At 39.4% G+C, this 25,305-nt stretch overlaps 1 protein-coding gene across 2 annotated transcripts in view; it reads left to right on the forward strand.

Annotated features, from left to right (window-relative positions):
- Positions 1-25,305, forward strand: part of rap1gds1 (RAP1, GTP-GDP dissociation stimulator 1) — a 33,063-nt gene that overhangs the window by 3,495 nt on the left and 4,263 nt on the right. Inside the window, exons 2-13 of one of the 2 annotated variants that reach the window (XM_056369310.1) lie at positions 1,377-1,484; positions 3,027-3,149; positions 4,972-5,097; positions 9,940-10,086; positions 13,857-13,985; positions 14,976-15,101; positions 18,181-18,324; positions 19,661-19,792; positions 20,003-20,137; positions 23,292-23,417; positions 24,004-24,143; positions 24,912-25,038. In XM_056369310.1, coding sequence (XP_056225285.1) covers positions 1,377-1,484; positions 3,027-3,149; positions 4,972-5,097; positions 9,940-10,086; positions 13,857-13,985; positions 14,976-15,101; positions 18,181-18,324; positions 19,661-19,792; positions 20,003-20,137; positions 23,292-23,417; positions 24,004-24,143; positions 24,912-25,038 — 1,563 coding nt within the window. The remainder of the gene's footprint in view (positions 1-1,376; positions 1,485-3,026; positions 3,150-4,971; positions 5,098-9,939; positions 10,087-13,856; positions 13,986-14,975; positions 15,102-18,180; positions 18,325-19,660; positions 19,793-20,002; positions 20,138-23,291; positions 23,418-24,003; positions 24,144-24,911; positions 25,039-25,305) is intronic. The other variant, XM_056369311.1, reaches the window with a different exon arrangement.

The raw sequence follows: 25,305 nt of genomic DNA on the forward strand, positions 1-25,305 counted from the left end.
CACAAGACCTAACCTCCAGCAAATTACTGTAAATTATTATCAGTATCAGCTACACACTGCATTTCCTCAAACAGTGTCTGAGGTCTTTAGTGTCCATAAATAAAGAAGATAAACATTCTTTATTAGAGGCAGGCCTTTATTTCTAATTCTCTCTATTTGAGAGGCAAATTAGGTAATATTTTGGTAAGAAGCCTCTTTTTGATCCATGCATTACGCTGTTGAAACATACTCAACACTTCCTGTAACCGTTTCAAATCAAAAGTCCCCTAGCATCTCAGTGGACAGAACCCCTTCCCTTATTAACAGGGCTTTTATTGTGAAACATCTTCAGGCTGAAAGCATGAATATAGCATGATTATATTGTTAGATGTGCTATATGTAGGTTTTGCTATTGCTACATAGCTAACGTTAGCATTAATAGCTGTTTACTGACCAGTCTGGAAGAAACGTTGTGAGTTCAGCATCAAACTTCATTCCTTTACTCCTTCCTGTCTCATCACTGCAGCCTCCGGTCTGCTCTGAAGACGTAGCTGTTCAGAGGATGTATTGTAACCTCTTGTATTATAAAGACAATGATGGCTGAAGCCGTTATCAAGTGACGAGCACCACCACCTGCTGACAAGAAACTACGTCCAGCAGAGAAAACTTACAAATAGCCTCTTTAAAGTAAAGCAGTAGAAATGTACATTATGTCTAATTATATGACAGGCACCAGGAGTTCATTCATCCCTGGCCATTTATTCATATTATCCATGCTCCTGGACATTATTGGAGACCCAGCTTTTAATTTATTCTTGGCTTTTATTTGAGGAAATACAGTCGTCCTTAAAGACTAATATCCTAGTGAAAAATCATTTGACATTGTCAGAAGATATTTAATCCACCCAACTGTTCTCTAAACCACTTAGGCTACGTCCACACTGCTGCGGTGTTTTGAAGCACTGAAATCTGAGACTTTTGGAAAAGCTGCTGGCCCTGGCTTTAGTTTTAAAACTCTGGGGTTTTGCGTTGTTGGACGTTGACATCCACGGTAGCTCCATGCACACTTCTTGTCACACCTGGGTTGGTTGGAGAGGTTTTTCTGAACTGGTTTTCCTCAGAAGTTTGGTACGTTTGCAGACGTTTGAAAATGGCTTTGAAACTTAGTGTGGTCGACCTTAAAACATTGTTTTGTGAACTTCAATCGAGTGGCATGTTACCGTTCTTATGTGCGAAAATAAACCTGCAGTAATTCCCCCTCCCGAACAAGAAGAATAATACATTACCATGGACCTTCCATTGCTCTCTCTCTCTCTCTCTGTGTGTCCTTTTCAGCTCATCATCTCTTTCAGTTAAAAACCCGTCAACTCTTGTTGGTTGAATCTTTCTGTTTGCAGACAACCTGAGTGAAGCCCTGGAGAAGCTGAAGCTAGCATCGACAGACAGCGCCACTGACAGCGTGGAGAGCTGCCTGGACTGTCTGCTCAAAGCGCTCGCCAACAACAGTAAGCTCAGCCTGATTTACACTGAGTGTGTATTAAAAACCGTTTTTCTTCTGCTCTGTAAAATCTCTGTGGCAATCTGCCTGCACTGGACCTCGCACCAGCTCTCTAATATTTCCTACATGACTCAAAAGTAAGCGCTCTCATTAGTGTCCTCAGCTGTTAATTTAATAAATCATATCTGGATTGTACTCAGATAAGAAATGTATGTGTACTGAAAATGAGGCCCTTGACTAAGCTGCTCAGTGTCTGCCTGAAGACACAGCGTGACATTGTTTGCCAGACAGCTGAATAATGTGGATGAGTAGACGTCTCGCTGTTGAATGAGCAATTGTTCTCCAGCTGATTGTACAGCAGATCTTTTCTTAACTGGAGTCATTGTCATTCAAAACCTGTGGTGCTCAACCTGTGACGATGTATTGCTTTAGTCTAATAGTAGCCAGTAAATGTCCCTATACACTGTGTTGACAGCATCATGGTGAGCTCTTTGGCACATCCTCATTCACCCTGAAAAACCTGAACCAATGACAACCTGCTGCAAAATTGTTAATCAAAAAGTGTCAGAAATCAAAGACCAAGTTCTTACGGTGTGACTCCTGAAATGACACAGAATGTGCTAACATTGCGAGTTCCCTTTAATATACACAGTGCATTTAGATACCACACTGGTTTGTTTCCAGCCACAGTGGTGCTGTGAGCTAATTGCTAACATCAACATGCTGACATTAAACAGTAACGTTATCCCCTGGAAATCTGGTGTTCGCTGCGCTGCAGTGGTTTACAGGTTGTACAGATGTTCTCAAGGACCCCATGACTGCACAGTTGTGACCACACCATCAGTGATGGACGGTGTGACCACACCCATCAGTGATGCAGGGTGTGGTCAGATGTGAAACATACTTAAACCTTTCAGCCATGAGGACAGTGAAACACAGCTGTTAAATTACTCTTTTAGCAGGTATTATGTTTACCATAGTTAATATCTTAGTTTAGTTTAGCATGCTAAGTCCTAATTAGCACTAAACACAGAGTAAAGCTGAGGCTGGTGGGAATCAGGGAGGTTGCTGATGAATAATATCCTTATTGATTAAAGGGAAATTTAAATTGAGACTCTTTGACTCGTCTGAAAGAAGAAAACTGAGCAGAATTTAATGGCTGTGTAACATCTTGGATGCAACAGTTAACTGGCGTTAAAATATTAGTAATTACTTTAACCTAATTGTATTTGTGGCGCCATTTAGCGAGGATAGCAACACTTGTGTTGGAAATATATCCTGACAAACATCACTGTGTCCATCCGCTCAGTGCCTCTGTGCTGCATCTCCATCTAATCTATTTACATAGTTGTACATCTGTTTACCAGGCATTTATAGAACAATCTGACATGCCTCCAAATTGATATTGTACAATCTGACACTTAAATGTCACATGTTTTGACCCTAAGTGAAATTGACATGGCTATAGCAATGATAGTTAGAATATATAGACACCTTATATTTCTGAAAGCATTCATTAATGCCATCGAAACTGATTCTGATTTTCCAGACACCGAGGCCAGTGTGAAGATCCAGGAGATGGGTGTTCTCCCCCTGCTCCCCACCCTGCTGAACCCCCAGTCCTCCTGCACTCCTAAAGTAGCCAACATCATCGCTGAGGTGGCCAAAAATGGTGAGAATCGCTTTCCAAGCCCATCCACCCAGGAACATGCTGAATCTCTGTTCCTCCATTTGTCACTATTCAGTTTTTACACTTTCTCCTGCACACATCCTTTTTGATTTTCCATGTGTTTGTCATGAATACATTATTTTAATGTAAATGGAGCGACCTTGTCAGTGATGGATATTTTAGAGCTCAAGTATAAATTAAGATATTTGAAGAATTGAATAGTATTATGTTGGATTGACAGGTCCTTTCAGACCAGGGCTAGATTCAGTAGCCCTCTTTGAGCTGTCACTGAGTGTGAGGTTATTGTGTAAGGACTCAAACCTTGCATAACTGCTTTGTCAGAGAGCTTCCATTTTCCATAATGCCTCTGTGAGAGTACACGAGAAGCTTTTAAAGCAGAGAAAAGCAGACATGAACAGAACTTGGGGCAAGAAAAGGTTAGGATAATGAATAGTTTTTGAGCAGCTTGCAAGACTGCAGCTAATGATCACTCCCCAGCAGTTTGCCAAGCTTGGCAACAACCCGCTGGCATTTATCTGTCACTGCTTCCGGAAACGTCTGCAAGCAGCCAAGTGACTGCTGGGCTAAAGACAACTCCCTTTCTGCCTGACAGTTTTAACTGACTGTATTGTTTTAAAGCCACACCAGGCAATGTTTAATGTAATGTAATGGCGAATCAGCTTTTCATGTAGGCAAAGCTGCATTAGACGACTTGCAAAACGATGAGATCAGAAGTTACAAATTATTGTTACTGTGTCACAGAATTAATGTTCCAGTGCAGACCTTATATTTTTATTTTATTGAAAGTAATAAATACAAAGTTTAAAATTATTTGTGTATTATTGGCTAGGGATTTTGACCAGACCGGCCACCTGCTGGTTTTGAGCTGGTTCTTCACTCAGGACTAGGGCTGAATGATACAAAAAAAAAATCATATTTTGATTATTTTGGCAGATATTGTGATATGATTCTAAGTAGGAATGGTTGTTTTTTTCATTTAATTTTTACTGAAAAATAAGTGAAAATGATGATGTGATTTTTGTTGTTCCTTTACGTCTGGAGAAAATGATCTGTAGGTCAGGGTGTCTCTGTAGAACCACAACACTTATGCTGCTAACAATGCACAACAATGTTGTGACACATTTTACCTTTATCCAAAAAGATCGCAGCTCCTGTGATTTGCATATTGCACTTGGCCATATTGCAATTTCTTTTATATTTCAATTAATTGTGCAACACTAATCAGGACTTTAAAGCAGATACTTAAGACGTACTTGTGACTTGCAGAGCAATGACTTTATTTCACCTCTGGAATTCACAGTATTCATCCTATTATCCGATATTTTTCCGAACTGTTGTATATTTTATTGTGTAAAATTGCGGTTTTTACATGAACTGGAGGATAAAAGAATATATATTTATGCTGTCAGTTAAATGTGACATAGGAATGTCAGATTTTCTGCCTGTTAATATCCATCTTTTTCCTTTTAACTTTCACATTTTGAATTAGTTCTTACATTCCAGAATTCAGCTTTGAGCTGCTGGTCTATTTTCCTGCAGAGCTTAAATATAATAAAATAACTTTGATGAGGAAGCATGAAGAACCAGATTGTTTCAGATTAGTGATGATTTTTCACATGTAATTCATTTTTAAAGGGATTGAAGTTTTTAGGTTCGACCAAACTGCAATAAGCACTGAAACTGCAGTGTCAACCACTCTATTGAAAACAAGTACTATCTTTAAAGTTCTGGTACTAAATTGTGTATGATTCTCTTAACTTCCTTGAACTGAAGACTTTTGTCCAATCTCCTTGCTGCTCTGTAGAGTTCATGCGGAGTCCCTGCGTGGAGGCCGGCCTCATCCCTCCTCTAGTTCAGCTGCTAAACTCCACCGACCAGGAGGTTTTACTGCAGACTGGCAGAGCTCTTGGCAACATCTGTTATGACAGCCGTAAGTAGGAGTGTGCTTTGCTTAGGGAACATTGAATCCCTCATGAGCCTTGTCATCACCCACACCGACCTAATAGAAGATAAGTAATAAAAATGATGCTGCTTTCGGGCCACAGCACTTCAGGCATGTGTGTCAGCTACACAAGGCTTTAACAGGGTTATAGGAATGTGTCCACGGAAATCTTGTTGCGATCCAAGGAACCACACCTCATTCACTGCATCCACGTAGAAGATACTGCAGCTCCTGCCTTGATGTCTGTAAGCTGTGAACACGTCAGTTGAATTCCCACTGACGCTGTTTATTTGTTTATTTGGAGTCCATATGAAAATATATACATAGTAACTATACAGCATAGTATAAACACACTACAGGCTACATTCATATAAACTTAATTTACAATGATATGCAAGGTATTTGTAAATATGCGACATATGTACATACAAGATAGCATTACAAAAAAAAAAACCAGAAGACAGACATGGTGAAATTCTGTAAAATAAGTAGTACTATGAAAAATCTGTCCCAATGACAACACTAAAAGACAAAAACCTTTATCTTAAGTCTCTTTTCTATAGATAATCATTTTAATAATTTAAACACAGACACATTTGATATATTATTTGTCTTAGTTTTAGGTGATATAAACTTTAGCCATGTTGATACTGGATTCCTGGATAATTTAAAATGAATAACAGTATATCAGTTTTTAACATACTGATATATAAACAAATTAGCAAACAATCTTAAAAACATGTTACACTGTTAGAATCAACTTGTCAGTGCTCTCTGATGGACAAACTCTATAACATAGAGACTCTTTCTAAACCTAGTTTTGAATTTCACTACTGCTTTTTACTGATCTGCCAAGATTTACACTGATCCAATACATCTGCAATGAGCTAATATTATCAGATTTTTTAACTTATTTCCAACATACACTGCCATTTTGAGGCATATTTCTTTTTTATGGTCACCTTAAAGTCTCAGCCAGTCATAAATTACATATTCCATTTGTTTAGTGACATGCATAAAAACTAAGGTGTCATAGTTTATCTGACAATAATGTGACTGTGTTTGAAAATGTTAGAGCACATGTGAGACGTCTGCTCTAAGAAATTTCATTAGTGAATCTTCCAGTGGAGTATTCGAGTGTTGACCTCAGGGACGACCAGCAGAGTTTAAGCCTGATTTTGAGGCCAGCTTCAGAGGCTTTAATCACAGCTGTCAATTCTGGTGCACAGTTTCTCGTCTTGTTGAAAAGCTGGGTGTCTGTGGAATCTGGTGGGATGTGACATTGAGTGGAGGGGGGAGGGGGGGGGGGTCTCAGCAAGCTGGCATGGTTTTATGGTAGATGCACTGGGAGAGTGTGGAGAAGCAGCTGCTTGCTACCTAACAGAAACACGCTTGTGATATGTGAGACATTGTCTTGGTCAGTTCAGTAGAATACATGAAACGGGATCTTCTGAAATCACTTTCATTACAACACGATCAAATACAGTACACAGTACTTATGTTGTAGACGTGAACAATTCAAAGTATTTTCATGTCACGAATTTAGTAAAATATTTCAAGAAGTCATAATCTTTAAAATATTTTCAGACGTCTTTATTGATGAGGGTAAAGGTAACGTCTGTGGAGCCTGAGCAGCACATTAGCAGAGCAGCAGCAGCTCTGATGCTCTGTGTATCTACACAGGAGGCCTTCAGGCAGTCAGAGCCCAGTACATAATGACTTTAGCTACATGTATAAAATGCAGGAAAATAGACTTGAAGTGTAAAAATCTGTTTCAGGTCACGTAAAGCACAAGTAAAAGCATTAAGTTCCCATGTAGACAGCTGATTAAAATGGGAGTGTATGTGTTCCATGAGATGTACATGAGGTGCCATGAGGCTGCCGAATCTCTTCTGTGTAGACGTCCTGTCAGAGACTGTCAGATGGTCCAACAAGCGTTTTGTTGGAGCACACTGAGCCCACACACTCTGCAAAGGAAATTTCTTTCACTTATTTGCGAGTCAAAAGCTGCTGTTTCATGCTCAGCTCGCTCTTCACCATGATGGCCCAGTACCAATTCACCCACGCGCGTCCATCTCATGCTCCATCACTGGTGTACAGGACCCCAAGACACTAGAATTGCTTCAGTCAGCACTATGAAAATTTATCAGATAATGTGTTTTTCCTTAATAAGTGAATACGAGGAGACATTTACAGCTAAAATGATTTAATTTATTTGAATACCAAAAAACACATGTTTTTAATTATTTCTACTTTAAACTATAGGCTGAGAATTGACTTGTAGTGGTGGCTGGCGCAGTGTGTGACTCTTTAGAAGGTGAGAATACAACCCATGTTATTTTCTGTTGCTGCAATTTAAAATGTACTGTAAACGTCTCACATGCACACTACTGGTAGACGCTACCTATATGGCTGTGCACAGAGAAGCTTCTAGTCCCCACTCAGTTACTGCAGTGCACTGCACTTCAGACAGGTGTGTGGCCAAAAGTTAGTTTGTTTGAACAGAGTGAAATAAGGTTCTAATGTAAGATTAATTTAAATTGAAACCAAGTGATAATATCTACCTGAGTGGGTCTTAATCTGCCTGGGTAAATTAGAGCCTGCGAGAAATGCTCTTACTTTAAACTTTATAAACGGTATGAACGCCTCCATACCTCTGTGATAAAATAGTTCTTTTTACTTCCAAAGCCCAAAAATGTCCGCTCAGTCCACTTAGACGCAAAGGATATCACTGGTCCAGCAGCATCTTAGTTGTGTTATCAACCTTTTAGTTGGAAACAAATTGAGGCCGTGTAATATTTTTTTATTTGCACACGTGCTGTTAAATATGTTTCTGTTAGTACCAGGGCTGGGCGATTAAATATCGTAATCAATCTTGAAGACATCCATGATCTACTTTTCAAGCAAATCATAGAGATTGTGAGATTTCACCATCAGACCAACTGAACTTGGTCTGCCCTAATAACGTGAATCCAAACTACCTTCACAAACCAATAGAATGATTGCCTACTAGATGGCTGTGCTGATTGGCCAAATTATATAATGTGTATCTATCGTAGGGTCCTTTATGAGATATTTGAAAAACAATTCAACGTGAGCTAGCAGAATGAATGATGACAAAAAAAATACCAAAAAGGACTCAACGTCAGTAGCGTGGCAGCGTTTCGGGTATGCCAGGAAACAAGCGACACTTCCTCAGGTAATAAGACAAATCTGTTCAGCCACCTGAAACGGAAGCATCCGAAGTAACATACCGAGAACGTTTAACTCACGTCAACTCATCTGTATCTCACGAGGTGCAGGAACATAAACAGTTATCATTGTCTGATACATTAGCGCAGTTAGAGCTGTTATGCTTCTGATCCTTGTAGGGAGCTCCCACCTAGGCTGATACCTTTGTGCTAGCTAAGGACTAGCCATAGCTAAACTCGTCACTCTACTTAAGTTCCTGCTCACTTTATTCCTGTGTCACAGTGAAGTCTGCTGCCTTGTCTTCAGAGGCACACATTGTGGACAAGCAAGACAGGCAACTGCTTGGGGCCTCAGGCTGTGACGGGGCCCCACAAGGGCTGACAAACTCCCATGTCTCAAAATGTGGCTCCCTCCCCCTTAAAAACCAATGGATGATTTGCAAATAACATCTCAATAGGAAACCTCCCTAAAAGTGCTTTGTGTGTTGATGATTATTTAGTTATTTATTTAGATTTTTATTGTTCTTTATAATCTATATTTCGAAAATTATAATGTTTTTCAATTGTTTTACATTTCTATTTTCAAAATTCTACTAAAGTGAACATTTGGAATAAAAAACATGTTCGTACATTTTTTGTCGGTGTCGGATTATTTATTTCATAATGGTGATGACCACTGATTGGAGGGGCCCATTGTTGTGGGTCACAGGGCCAATTATTTACCCAGGGCCCCAACAGACTCTAGAATGGCCACTGCTTTTTCGTGAAACAAATAGTTGAGTCAGCATGAACAGTACAGAATATGATGTACATGACATTTCCTTGTTGTTGAGAGTGAAGGCGTGGCGCGCTGCCACGAGCGACTGAAAGTAGCAGATGCACTGATACTGAGAGGACTGACTCATGTAACGCTTCCTTTGGCAGCTCTTCTCCCATACAAAGCCCTCCTAGAGACACAGTGTTGACTACTGTGCATTTGTTGTTTCTTTAAAGAAAATGAAAGAACAACAGTGATGACGGAACTTGTGATGAGTATCAATATGGAAGGTAAAGTGTCCTTCAAAGGACTACAATCTGGAAGTGGACACCACATTAAGGCTTGATTATGCCAAACATATTCACTCTCAATGGACGGTTTATTCAAGCTTCTTTTCAGATTTTTTTTAAAGACTGCGGTTCCTTTGATTTTGCTGCAGTTGATTGTGTTGAGTTTTAATTCTGGGCTGTAATAAAATAATGGTATTAACTCTGCCAGCACAGCTTTAGCTTTATTCTGTTGCATAGTCTGGAAATATATTTTATAAGGGAAGAATTGTGGCCACCAATGTCAATTGCAGCATTGAAGAAATCCAACTCCAGCTTCTTGTATGGATCTGAACAATAAAAAGCCTTTATCAGATAGAAGGTGAATCCTTATTCACCATGCTTAGAACGTAGGCTTGGATTTACTTCATGTCATATAGCTGTGGTCATAATTCTTTCCTCTATACACTTTATAGCCTGAGTTTGCATTGATTTATATGTTTTATACTGCTTACTTAGCATTGCTTACATGTGTATTTTCAAGTTGTGGTTATTTTTCTTTTCCTTTCTCCTTTGCTTTGTGGTTGATTTGTGTCCTGGCCTCTTTGTTTTGCAGATGAGGGCAGGAGTGCAGTTGACCTGGCAGGAGGGGCTCAGATAGTAGCTGAACACATTAAATCCCTCTACCAAAATACTGAGCCGGAAAATGAGAAGCTCTTGACTGTCTTTTGTGGCATGCTGATGAACTATAGCAATGATAATGGTAATGACCATCTTCCCCCAAGAACAACTGTTAACTAATCTAAACTAATCAGCGAATGTTCTCTTTCTTATACACAGACAGTAGGGTTGAACTGAACTGAACCAGAGGATTCTGTGCTTTTCTAGTCTGGACTGACCTTTCTCCTGATCTTTCCACCATGCTCTCTGTTGCTTTTTCAACTTCACCTCTGAGGTAATTGTAGCAGTGCCCTTCCTCCCTCTACCATTCCCTCTGTAAGTCTGCTGTGTTAATAGATTCAGCAGATAGAACATATTCATTAGCTAGTTCCCCTCCATGTTTTTGTAGCCATGGCAGTGGCATGGCTCTAGAGATGGTAATGTCGGGTCTGTCAGTTGGTCCAGACTGAAATATCTTGACAACTATTGGATTGTCATGAATTTTTTATAGAGAAGTCAGGGTCCTCAGATTAGGAGTTCTTATGACTTTGGTACTCCCCCTGACTTCATGTCCAGCAACACCAGCAGCTCAAAGTTGTTAGTTATCCAGTGAAATATCTCTATCCACAAGATGATTGTCATAAAATTTTGTACAGACATTCATGGTTCCCAGATGATGTATCATAACAATCTTGATGATCCATTGACTTTTCCTTTAGTGCCACTATTAAGTTGATGCTTGTGGTTTTGAGGGAAATATCTCCATATGAATGGATCACTATTTGGTGTGTTGCTGTTAAATTTGATAAACGTGAGAATGGTCTGTAATAATTATTATCTTGAATTTTCATCCAGCGACATCATTTGGTCAAAATTTAAATTTGTACAATACTTGATATGTGACCGATGTCTAAAACTAATGACATTCCCATCAGCCTCAGCTGTACTTTGTGTTTGCTGCTAATTAGATGGTGACCATGTTAAATATTATCTGCTAAACATCAACATGTTGATACTTGTCATTGTGAGAATGTTGCATATGACGTTAGCATTTATGAAGCACTGCCTCACACAAAGTGTTAATTCGTTGTTAATTAGCCTCGGAGATGTTGGTAGGTGTATTTTTGAGCTTTGGACAGAGCTAGGCTAGCTGTTTCCCCCTGTTCCCAGTCCTTATGCGAAGCTAGGCTAATCACATCCTGACCCAAGCTCTTTACTTCACACACACTTTTCTCACCCGGCTCTTTGAAACAAAGTGACCAAGCTTATTTCTTGAAAATGTTCTTTTGGGTGCAGGACAGTATTTATGTACCTGTCTGATAACTTTTGTAACATATTTTCAAAATACATATATCCAATAATCTAATAATCTAGTGGTAACTTTTTACAGATTCAACATAAAATACCCACATATATTTTTAAAAAAGGCATAGACTGAAATGATTTCACCCAGATTTAATGCTATCAAGGCACAGTTTACATACAGCTTATGATTCCTTTTCTATATGTCTCTATCATAATGTATCATCATCACTTTCAATCGACTTTCTATCTGGACGATCCTGCAGTTTGTGTCTTTGTGATAACGAGGCTCGTCGACAGCAGCAAGTATGTGATCCGACAGACTCGCAGCTCCTGCCAAAGTGTCTCTTGGCACTGGATCATGCTTGGATGTGTTTGGCTGGGTGACGGGAGGTTTTGGGGTTGTACTAACAGAGTGGATGAGTTTTTGAAGCTTTCTGCAGCTTTCTGCAGCTTTCTGCAGCTTTCAGCAGCTTTCAGCATCTAGCTGACTCTTCATATCGAGCTAATGTTGAGGCAGCTTCCCACTTACTAACACATCAGCTGCATCAGTTAAAAGGAATCTCTCAAGAAAAGGACATGAATCTATGTAAGATATTCTTGTGACAACCATGACAGTACACACAATAATGCCCGATGAGTATTCTTACAGGGTCATATAATGTTAACTTGAATGTAAATGTTTTAAATGTTTTATCGTCAATGAGGCCAATGTTTCACAGATTACCACTAGAGCCAGACTAATTCTTCATTTCTAATTTTTACTATTCATAATCATAAATCTTTTTACATTTAATGGTTATAATGTGGTCTCTGTCAATACTCTAATTGGCATTAGTAAAGTAACATTATCATTGGTAGTTGGCCATGGTTTACACAGTAAGTGGGGTAATCCATACAGATTTATTTAGGGCTGGGTATCGACCATCAATACTTTTATGGAACGACTGAATTGGTTTGATACTATCGAGGATTGATGTCTTGTCATTCGATACCTAAGGAGTAAATGAGTAAATCTCATCGGTTGGCTGTTGGTTGTTTATTTACACAAACAGGTTTGAGTGAGTAAAGGGACCGAGCTTCAAAATAAAACAAAAAATTTACAGTTGTGTATATTGCCATTTTCCTTTTGCTAAAATGGGTTTGATAAAAATGGCATTTAAAAAGGTCTCGTTAAGAATCAGTATCAGTACTGAACATTTTTGAACAATACCCAGCCCTAGACATATCTGCTTATAAGAGATCACACTCTAAATTGTGCATTTCTTTACATATACATTCATTTACTCATTTATATTTTTTTAGATATTTTTGTTGACAACCAAACAGCTTGGATTTCTCCTCGCTTAATGAGATCTAATATAATCCGTGAGTCATGTGTTTTAATGGTCAACAAGGTTGATTAATGTGCTTGTAAGGTGTATTGTAGATCAGACCATGGTGGAGTTGATAAGTGGCTTCTCTCTCACACTGGTGCTATTTTCATATTCTTGCCCTTCCCTTTGTTTTTCTATGTAAGCCAGTAAAATTAACATTACATCAAAGTCTTAAGGCTCATAGATCAATAAACAGTCAGTTAAAGAGTTACTAAGTACAACAATGGGATTATAATTAAGCACATGAAATAAAATAGGTCCTAGAGATGATGCTTTAGTTTCATTTGCACTGGAAGAACAGTGTCCTCTTATTGTTTCTGTGTCTTTCAGGAAGCAGATTCAGAATCAGTTTCAGATTTTCCATTCTGTCTGTCCTTAAGGCTGAAATAATATAATATTTTATCGGTGTTTAAACTGTACGTTGCACCTATCTGTCGTGTCATTACTTAATTGTAATACTGTTTTTAACTACACTTTTACTTTATTTACTTACTGTTACATTTACTCTTTCTGGTTTAGCTGGTGCTGCTACTGAAGGTTCTGACTGACAGAATAAGGATCTGAGTATTGTCATTAAAACCTTTTCCTTCTGTCTTCTGTTCTGCTCATCTACACACTCTTGTCTCCCTCCATTGATTCATTTATTCTGTTTTTTAAGAAAAATCTGAATGCTTTCTTTTTGCTCTTCAGGTGCTTCTAATAGCTAATACTTCAATCTGTTCATTTTCTTTTGGGGTTTGGGAACTTTTTCATAAGTTTGTTTACTGTGGTTTCCCAGTTTTACATCAGGCAGGAATGTATTGTTGGTGACATCATTACAGTGTGAATGGACAGTAATGTTAGCCTATGTAATGTGGCCTTAAAGCGTAATGGTAATTAGAAGATAATGGTAAATGCCTGTGTTTGTTTTGGTTCACACAAATATCTCTCCTTTCACTCAAAAGAGGAGAGTTTTTATTCTTTCTTTCTAAAGTGACTTAGTTATTACATCTAAGACTAAGTTCCCTAAAGGTGTCCCTATATACCCATAATGGTATCATCTGCTTTCCAGTGTTTTAAGCTTACATGTTTTAAACCATAGTTATACAAATGGTCACTGTGTTTTTTAAGTCAACATGTCCCACATGCTTTTCTCTGTACCATGTTTAGAACAACCAATCGACTGCCTGTCTCTCTGTGTCTCTGTTTATTGCAGATTCCTTACAAGCCCAGCTGATCAGTATGGGTGTGATTCCCACACTGGTGAAGCTGCTAGGCATCCATTCCCACAACACAGCCCTGACAGAGATGTGTCTTATTGCCTTTGGGAATTTGGCTGAGCTTGGTGAGTAAAGCTAAATCTCTGTTGTTGAGCCAAACAAAGCAACTTACTGAGGTGATTAGTAAGTTTAAATTCATTTTTCCCTCATGAGTTTACACTCAGCACATCATAATGATGGAAAGCGGAATTTTACAGACAGAAACTTTGGCACCCGTCTTCTTTAACTAAGAACTGAGTAAAGTGTCTGAATACTTACATCAGACTGACGAGGGGAAATATGATTTTTTTAAATTTTGGCATAAAACACCAACATAACACTGTGAAGAAATCGAAGGGGTCTGAAGACGTTGTGAATGAGCTGTAGATATTTTTCCAGATATATTGAAGCAGTTTTTGATTGTGTTGGTTTAGGATCATTGAAGAAATATATATTCCATATTTTCTGCATTTCATGATGACACTCAATTTTCCAGTTTCTAGACAGGGAACTTATTTCAACATAGCCAGTCAATTATCAACTATATTAGCAAAATGCAGCGGGAAAAATTCATAGTTTTGTGTTAAGGGGTTACAGTGTGGCTATGGTGTCTATGAAACAGCTGAAATCTGAAATTGAAACATAAATCAAAAACATTCCACTTTCTATAGTAGGATTGTCTTGAACTTCATGGGTCGAGTATAAAGTCAGTTTAATAGCCAGAAGGCCCGAGAGCCACAATGTTTCTTTCTTTAGCTTTCTTGCGCTTTCTGCTAATGTTTCATTCTTATCAATGAATGTTAACATATTTTGTGTTGCATTACAACCCGAACAAGTGTTTGTCACTCAAACACACACAAAACATTTCCTTTAAATATAATATATTTCTTTTTTTCTCTCTTTCAGCAATAAAAAAATGTTTATAAATGTAAAATGATTTTTGACTAATTGTGATTTCATTTGGAGAGTTCCTACTAAACAAGAGAGTGCAGACAAAGTGTAATTTGGGACGTGGAGACTGTAAAGGACAGAGTCTCTGTTATGACATGCCTGTGATAATCCTCTTGTGTTTTCAGAGTCCAGCAAAGAGCAGTTTGCCTCCACCAACATAGCTGAGGAGCTGGTGCGTCTTTTCCAGAAGCAGACAGAGCATGAGAAGAAGGAGATGATTTTTGAGGTCCTGGCTCCACTTGCAGAAAATGGTAATGTGCTTTTTTCATTATTAAGCTCTACAAAAGGCCACTTCCACTGTATGGGAAGTATGATTTCACACACGGTAAAGTGACAGACAGCAGTGTTCCCTCATGCCTTTAGATGAAAATCATGTCCATCGACTGTGCAGTCATTTATCCGCTCAGTGTGAGTCATGCTTTCCAGGCTAGCTGCTAACTGCACAGTCATGGCAGACAGCTCCTGCGTTTGCTCAGCTGCTCTTTTTTAAACATGTCATCAGCGTGTGTGTGTGTGTGTGTGTGTGTGTGTGTGTGTGTGTGTGTGTGTGTGTGTGTGTCTGCCTGCAGAGAGAGCATCTTACTGACTGTTGTTATCACCATTCAAGGCACACTGGGTGCTCCCACATTGTCAGTCTCCAGGACAACGTCCTACTTAACTCCTCTAGAGAAACCTCTCTCGCCAGCTTTTTCTTTTCTTATTCTGTGTGTTGTTTATTCTGTGCGGTTTCTAGAAAAACAACTGAACACTTATTATTTGAAAAAGTCAAAAATCATAATAAGATGGATTATTTAGTGCACTGATGTGGTAAATGTGGTTTCAAAATTATATAATATAATAAATTATTTCCTACATATTTCTGCAAGAAGCAGTTATATTTGTTATCAGTTAATCTATTAATTGTTTGTTTGGTCTATAAAATGTCAGCAAGAAGTATAACTTCCCATTACAGGTTTCCAGAGTTCATTGTGACATCTTAGGATGTCTTGTTTTGTCTGGTCAGCAAGGGCTAACTGTATAGACATTTCAATAGACCTTACTGTTCCATATCCAGTGTTTCCTCTACATTCAGGAGCGTGGCGGCTAAATCATAGCCGCCACGCCTTCAAATTTCTTTTATTTTTTTTTTATTTTTTTATTTTTATTTTTTTTATTGTCGCAAATGCACCACCGCCACATCTCTCCACCTTCACAGCCTGTGTGATGATGAGCGCAACAGCGGGGGGAGGGGAGGGAGGGAGTGGGGTGGTTGGGGGATCCTATTGGAGTTAATTACTCGCGAGAGCGCGGCCTTGAAAGTGACGTCACGTCAGGCACCAGGTGAGAGTCAGAGAAGTGTAGTCGTGAGGAATAAGGCAGCGAGTTACCGGAGAAAAGGTAGACTTATTAGCCAACTCAGTGACGCTAACTTGGGTAAACTAATTGATAGCATTAAGCTAATATCTACACGTCATTATGTTTTAACTGCTGACTGCATTTTCAGATGAGCTTGTTCAGATACTTCTCTAAGAAGAGAAAGACAACAGATGAAGAAGACGCTAGTCAGGTAGCATCATAAGCCTTTTACTGACTCGGTAAAAAATAGTGTTTTAATGTTCACACTTGTAATCAGATGTGATGTGAGTGTAAACTATATAACGCTGTTAGCGTTACGTTACTCACACTTTTAATGTAATCTTATTAGACAAGTAACATTAGACAGGGAGGAGTTGTTAAACAAAGTGGAGGAGAGCAGAGCACAGCAGCGGAGAGATGAGCCTGGGTGCAAACTTTGCCACTGACTCTACCCCCCCCCCCCCCACACACGCACGCACACACACACACACACACACACTTTGCCACTGACTCTACCCCCCCCCCATAGCATGCCCCCACTGCTGAAAAAAATCCTAGAGGAAACACTGATATCTGTTCTGATTTTTGCTGTCATTTTCGTCTTGATTTCTTATTTTAAAAGTTTGTTTTCAAGTCCCAAAACAGATGATATGTGTTCCACAAGGATCCTTTTTGGGCACCATGTTATTTACTCTTTACATAAATTATATTTATTTATTTATTTTTAAGTACTACAGTGTGTGTTTTTATGCTGATGACACTCTCTTGTATGCTGTTGGCTCTACTACAAACAGACCTCTCCCAGTTCCCAGTCTGCTTCCATTGACCTCCAGACCTCTTTTTTTTAACTTTTATTTTCAGTATCTTTAGTCCTTTTTTTTTCCAAAACTACAGTGCACAGAGCAGCAAAATGATTGCAACAGTAAAACAAATATCGCTTGCACATTAACATGTTAGTATCCATAGTTATATACTTGGATTATCAGTCTTTTTATGTTGAAGAAAAAAAAAAACAGTGAAAGGAAGGCAAATGGGATTTTAAACTGCAACTGTGCAAACCACCAACCAGTATTTGTCATTTCCTGTTATTTCCTCTGGCAGATCACCCAAATAAAGTGATATGCATGTCAGTGGAATCTGTAGCCCCAGAGTTTATTGTGTAAGTTTCCAGACATTTCCCCAAAAGATCTTTTTGAACAGGCCCAAAAAAATGTGGCAGTGGCCTCCAGACCTCTTTCATTAAGTTAAAGCTTTTTCTAAACTCCAAAGGACAAAATCTTTGCATTTAACAAGAGCACAAACCTCTGATGTTGAAATTCTCACAGATACAATACAGCATTATAAATACTAAGGAATTTGGTTAGATAGCAGATTGTAGTTTTTCATGCAATTATAAACATTCATTCATCACATTGGATGAAAATGTTTTACCATTCACTTAATAACATGAATTTCATAACATGAACAGAATTGTGACCAAAATGTATACTAAGTAGTTACAGTTCCGATCTATTTTTCAGTGACCTCTTGTGGACAAACTATGTAATGATGACACTGTTTCTAAATGACCAGAATGTTGTTCTGTTCAGCCGTTATATTTACTGCTACTGATATATCTTCAGTCAGCTGATACTGATTGATGTGGCAGCCATGCAGATTTATCAGCTCCAATAATAGACCAATATACATCCACATGACTGTCTAGACTGGGTTGTAGATATACTGTCTCCTCATGCTGCTATACTTAAACCAATGGATGCCATTTACCTCCTGAATGAATAAATAAAGCTTAACTAAGTAACTCGCCAACATTGCATTATTACGCTTCATATGCTGTGCTGTTGGTGCATTGGGCCGTGACAAGTCTCGTGTGTGCTAATGGTGTCATATGATGCACATCATATGATGCAGCAGTGCACTGCAGCATGAGTGTGTTTCAGACGTAGCTGCTGGCTGTAGTCTTCTCTGAATGTGTTGCCCTCCTTGCCCTGCCAGATGTGATAAAGCTGCAGCTGGTTGAGGCGGGCCTGGTGGAGTGTCTGCTGGAGGTGGTGGCTCAGACTGTGGACGGAGAAAGGGAGGAAGACATTGCCCAACTCAAGACAGCCTCGGACCTCATGGTTCTCCTGCTCCTGGGAGGTAAACACCAGAACACCAGGGTCTGGAATGTATGGACTGGGAAGCTACAAATGAATTTCCCATGGGGGATAAATAAAGTTGTCTGAACTGAACTGAACTGACCAATATCTGGAGCCAATTTGAACTCCTAATAATTTGTTTTAGTTTCATCAGTTCTTCAACAGACATCACTGGGCTGATGTGTTCAGTCACAAAAAGTATAAACAAGTATAAAAAACAGTGAAGGTCATGTTCAGCTACAAAAACACATATTCAGCCAGTTCCAGTGCAAACTGTCAGCACAGAAATGCAGATTCAGATTACCTACAAATCTGGATCGAAGAGGAACCTTGTGTTAACAGTAATTAAAATTCATACTTTCTTCCTCTGTCATTACTGTTGCAGCACAGATGCTTCAGGAAACCGTACAAGACCATGTGGGGAAAGGATCATCCTTAAACTGCCTTAATTAGCGGATGAAAATTTCACCTACAGACATATGACCATAAATATAAATGCACAGAGTTGTCAGTTGATGTAGAGAAGGAATAATTCAACCTTCATAGAAATATTTTATTGTAGCAGAATAGACCTGTTTTTTATAAATATACATACTGGCCTTTCTGCCACTAGTCTTACCAAACCCATCAGTCACATGCTCTTCATTATGTTCTTCTATTCTATTCTATTTTTACTCTTAATGATTGGTCAACGTTTTCCAATGTTCCAATGTGTTAAAATGGGGTGTGGTCAGGAACATTGGTGGTACATAGATCTTGAGGAGGACTAATTTTGATGTGTCGAAAATTATTTGATTGTAAAATTGCACAAAGGCCTGACAAAGTATGATATGGAAGTGATTTGAAAAGACTTGACACCAGATTTTATTTTTTCGCTTGTGGTTCGGACCAATCAGTGTGTATGAGGGAGGAACTACTGACTGACTACTCATGAACAACAATGATGGCTCCTAAAGAGCTCAGTGTAGATGCTGCTCCACCACCAGTTATATCAGAACTGGAGAGTATTTCTTCATTGAAAGAAATAGTCTAGAGGATGCAGAATCGGATTGGTTGTACTTAGCCCATGATACACAGATGGTTCGTCCAATCACCTGCCAGTTATTTTTTTGAAAGCGCCTGCCCTTTTCCAAACAGTTTCCACTGAAGCCTTCCAGATGGTTCTGTGTAACAAACCATCTACAGTCTAAAAAATAACCATGGTTCAGTCCACAACAAACACAATACACTTCTGAAGCTGCTCTTAAATGGGTTAACAGTCAAGTGTTGCTTCATAACACAGAGTTAAAAAATGAGCTGTATGCTGTTACTGTAACCTGTATTCACTCTGTGTGTAGATGAGTCCATGCAGAAACTGTTTGAGGGGGGGAAGGGCAGTGTCTTCCAGAGGGTCCTGTCCTGGATACCGTCTCATAACCATCAGCTGCAGCTGGCGGGGGCTCTGGCCATCGCTAACTTCGCTCGCAATGGTAAGCTTTACTTTACACTGTTTCAAGATGAGCCAAAGTCGTGCTGCTGCTGTTCTCATCTCATTTCTGTGTCTTCAACCACTTTGAATATATATAACACTATTAATCACAGGCTTGATGCAGTAGCCAGCACTTGTCTGACTTCCTCTTGAAGAGTAGTCTCAACAATACACAACAATACGGTTTCTACTTTCCTTGTATTTTGTACAGATGGAAACTGCATCCACATGGTGGACACTGGTATTGTGCAGAAGCTCCTGGAGCTGCTGGATCGGCACGTCGAAGAAGGCAATGTCACTGTTCAACACGCAGCTCTCAGTGCCCTGAGGAACCTGGCCATACCTGGTGAGCTGCTACATCATGAAGTCTGCGCACACACCAGGATCTATTGAGGGCTAAGTTTGACGTCTGTGTTAATACATCAATTTTGAACGTCTCAAGGCTCATTTATGCTCTACACCAGATACTCATACGGAGCCTTCTGCCTGTACTCTGCGTTCATTTCCTGCATATTTCTGCACGTATCCTGGAAGCGTATGGATACGGACCACACATAGTAGTAGCACCGGAAACCGCGGGGGGCAGTGTCGAGCAGTGTAGCCCACAGTTCAAGCCGAATCAGCAAAACACAACGAAGACGAAAACTTTGGAAAACGGCAGAACTTTTTCAGGAAAGATTGTGCGACTTGGTGAGAAATTCTAAACATATATATGATGTTACCTCACTGGGGCACAGGGACAGACAACTACTACAGAACAGCTGGACGGAGATCAGATGAGAACTGTAATTTCTGACTCAGAGTGGCACCCTCTAGTGGATGCATTGTTTAATATCCATCCCAATGTAAACGACGCATGTCAGTGTGTGGTCAGTGAAGGTTATAACGTTTAAAATGTATGCATCTATTTATATACGTAAAGGAAGCATAAATGAGCCTTTAAGGCATTTAAATTTGGGTGCTATAACTTCATCAGTTTCTTAGGGGAAACCCTAGAGACCTTAATCATTTCATCATTAATCATTAAGAGAAGAAACAATTCCCCATTCAACCTACCTATGAGTTGAGGTTAGGAATATTAACATTATTAATAATAACAATAATTCAGTAAGCTTTTGATTTCAATGTAAACTGTTTAAGGTCTGATTAGATCTGATTAGTGGTGAAAGTGAAACCTTCTGGACAGGAATGAGGGCCTGTATTGAATCTAGAGACAGAGCAGGTGAGGGGGCGGAGCCTGAGTGGAGCACCTGACCACTCACAAATTGTGTATAGAATCAGATACTAGAAACCACTTAAACAGATGCGACTCAAATCCGCACAGATTCACCGCTCACAATGTTGCATTGCTTCAGATTGTCTTTCACAAGTTTCAGTGATTTAGTCGGGAGCTTTAACTAATTCTTCAAACCCCCCCCCCCCTCAGCACAAATGGACTGTCCCAAATACTGATTCACTGTTGAAACATGATAGGTAAGTATCCCAAACGTACCCACCAGGCCAAAAATTAGGCAGGGGTGGTACTAAGCCGCGAATTACTAAAAAGTGATTTTGAAATCATGTAAACGTACACTCGTTAATACACTCCTAAAGACTTGGTGCTCTGGCCTTGACTCCTCTCTCGCGCTCTGATCCTCTCCTCCACTGGCACCTTCCACTTGTGGCTGAGAACTAGGCCTGCTGTCAGTCCTGACACATTAACCCTATCTCATCAGTAACATGAATTAACTTTTGTTCCCATATTAGAAGAAATAATGATGTCTGCTCGTTTTAAACTCGTTTTAAAATAATCTTTGATGTGAGACATTTCTACAAAAAGAAAAACATACACGATGGGATGTAACATTAATTTAGAGAGTCTTTTCACGAAGCTGGGGGTGCTTGGGTATTAAAAGAGATAATATTCACTCTTTTGAAAAGCAGCAAAAATCAGGTTGCCGCCTCCTTCTGCAAGCAGAAAGTCGTTTGGGCGTTCGTATTCTTCTTTGGCAATTTCGGATGGCTCTCTCTGATGCACGGATTACGATGCAGCGCTACTACATTGCCGTAGTACAAACGTCAAATCCACTGAGTACTGAGAAAACAAGGAGTAGAATTTGGTCGGGAGGCGGCTCGCAATTCTCTATGCAGGAAAAACCCTGTCCACTAGCGAGAGCCCACATGACCACAATATACATGAATCCAAAGTATATGAAATGTAGCCCCCGGTCAAAAAGGGGGGTGGATATGTAGATGCCAGCCAATAGCATGGAAGTATTAATGGTTCAAACGCCTTAAGATGTTCATAATTGGTGTGTAAACACGGTATTTTCTGCCGTCTTAAGACATGCAAATGTGTCGTATTAACACGGACATTTTAGACCAATCTGTGTTCCATACAGGATCTGTCACATACAGGTCTTAATGGATCCACTTGGTTCTTAGTAATGGAGACCTGACCAACTGTGGTACCAATGTCCTTCAGCAGCTCTTTAGTCTGTGTGTCAATAGATCTGATACATTAAAGGAAACAAGAGCACCCTTATTTAATGACTCTGTGACAGTGACAGCCGTGGCCGGAGATAATGTATCGGCTCTTTCGTCTGTCACGTTCTCGTGACTGATATGAGGGAATCTTTTTATATTTAGTACAAACATTCACTTGGACTCAAGGATAAACTGATTAGACTTTAGTGCCACTGTGACTTCACAAAACATGCTGTCGACCTTGTGAATGTGATATTTCAAGCAATACTGCAATACTGGCATTATATGTTGTTTACCAAAGGGTTGAGCTCATTACTGTCATCACTGCAGTGTTTTTTTCATTTTTTTGCATGTGTGTGATATGAAATATGAACTTAATAATAGTTGTTTAGTTCTCATCACTGACTGTGTTCCATCCACCCAAAAAAACTAATTGACCATTAGTTATTTGATAATTGATAAGAAAAAGAAGAAAATCCACACCGTCACAGCCGTTTACACACATTCATTTGTACTGGATGGATGAACTGATTAGAATTTGGAGGTCAAAGGTCACTGTGACCTCACAAGACACGATTTTCGACATAACTCAATAATTCATAGGGTAATCATTGGATACACTAATAATAGAATAAAATGATGACGTTTGTATCCAAAAGGTCAAAGGTCAACTTCAAGGTGACATCACACTGTTCTGCATGACCAGTTATGACCATATTTCCTGTAACTCCATCGGTTGGTGGAGGTGGTTCTAGTTTGAATTTAATTCCTGCACATTAGTACCAGACATTTTTCCATGGGTTCTGTTCTGTTTTAGATAGGATCCAGATGTTTTCTCTTACATGCACATATATGCACATATATTACATATATATATATTGTGGGCACATTTTTCTAACCTCAGCCTTGTATTTTGAGAGTTGCCACGTGTAATTATTGTCTTGAATGTGAGATGGTACTACTGATGGTTAATGTTAACGTTATAGTGTGGAACACAAAAATATTACATTAACTCTGTTGTTCCTCCTTTCCAGTGGTAAACAAGTCCAAGATGCTGTCAGCGGGCGTAGCAGATGTGGTGCTGAAGTTTTTGCAATCAGAGATGCCTCCAGTACAATTTAAACTTTTGGGAACATTACGTATGCTCATCGATACACAAGGTAGAAATATTTAATCATTTCTTTGAATCCTTGAAAATCTTGAAAAACCGACTCTGATAACACAACATCCACAGACCAGTTCACTCAGTTTGAAGTCCCTGTGAAAGATATTCCAAGTAAAGGGCCGATATTCAGTATTATGGTGTATGGTGTTATTTTGGCTGGACTGACTGGAGATATTACATTTTGGATATCACCCAAACCCAACAGCAATTAGTAGTTCTTTTACCCCGGCTCTGTTTAAGTTATGGTGTGATAATCAAAAGAGATTCTTGTCACTCAGTCTGAGTGACACGGACACACAAATATGGAAACACAGATGGTTTCATACCAGAATGTCTCCAAAATCGGAATTAAAAATGTGATTCACTGTGATTGACTGCTGCACCATGGCTTAGAAGAAAGTCAGAGTTTGCTTCTCATCTAAAATTCATTTTAGATATTTAAAAATTATGATTTAAAAAATATGTATTTGAACCAAATGAAATGTGGTTATTTATTTTGGAACTGAAGTTACTGCTCTAGGTGACAGTAGACACCACAATAAGTAATCTTGAGTGCTGTGTGTGTGTGTGTGTTGGATTAGCTGAAGCAGCTGACCAGTTGGGGACCAATGGGAAACTGGTGGAGAGACTAGTGGAGTGGTGTGAAGCCAAAGATCATGCAGGAGTGATGGGCGAGTCCAACAGGCTCCTGTCAGCCCTCATCCGACACAGCAAGTCCAAGGTCAGACTCCACGCTTCACATCAGCTGATTTCCTCTGCAGCTTCCAGGCTAATCAACCAGTCACTCTAACTCTGTAAAAGGACATTAGCTTAGCTGGCCTAGCAGTATTAAGGCTACAAACAGCCCATAATTCAACACTATAAAATACCATTGTTACACTTTTGCTTACTCCATTCAAATATCTGATGTAATAAATCTAATAATTATCTAGTCCCGTGATATAAGAAGACACCCAAATACAGTCTTATATTCAGGCCAATGTCCTTCCTCCCCGGAGTGGGAGAGAACTCTCAGCAGAGTCCTTCTGTTTATTCAGCTCAGGCCCAGTGAAAACCCTTAACAGCCATGTAAGCTTTAGCATTTCCTTTTTATGTTTGAGACTGTGCAGTGTCCACAGCCATGTTTACAGCTAGCACTCTGTTGCTGCACTGCTGTGTGTCTGGGTGTGCATCTGCATCCTTGTGTGTGTGCACAATATAAACAAAACTGGGACCCGATCAAAGACTCCACAGTTTGCCCTTAACTATGGGAAACACTGCACTGAGCAAATTTAAAACTCACAAATCCAAGATTTTACGAGTTTGAAATTGTAAAAAAAAAAATGTTTGTGTTGAAATTGTGTTGCACCGCCATATAAACCAGTTTATGGGAAACGCTGGTTTGTGTCATGATGAACACAGGAAATGACAGATTCAGATACAGAGCTGCTGTATTTATCTGAAAATACAGAAGTGGTTTATTAAAATTATCCTTTTTTCTGGATTTCAGGAAGTCGTCAGAACTGTCATCCAGGGAGGAGGAGTGAAGCATTTAGTTACCATGGCAACTAGTGAGCATATGATTATGCAGAATGAAGCACTGGTGGCTTTGGGTCTCATAGCAGCGCTTGATTTGGGTAAGTTTGCAATTTATTTAAAACAAAAACAAGTGAAATCCATTTATTTATTCAATTTTATTCAAAGTCGAGCCCACAACCAACGACGATTCTCTGAGAGACCTTCGCCACCTGATTCAGGATCTGTGGAACTGCTTAAACATCTACGTAATCAGATATTGATCAGATCCAGCAGCTGCATGATATACAAAAACACATGTACTGCATCGTCCTGGGGAAATGTGTTAAAGAAAAGCTGACTGTCATAAATACACAGTTCAGCTCTGT

This window comes from Seriola aureovittata, chromosome 23 (assembly GCF_021018895.1).
Source record: "Seriola aureovittata isolate HTS-2021-v1 ecotype China chromosome 23, ASM2101889v1, whole genome shotgun sequence".
Lineage (NCBI taxonomy): Eukaryota > Metazoa > Chordata > Actinopteri > Carangiformes > Carangidae > Seriola > Seriola aureovittata.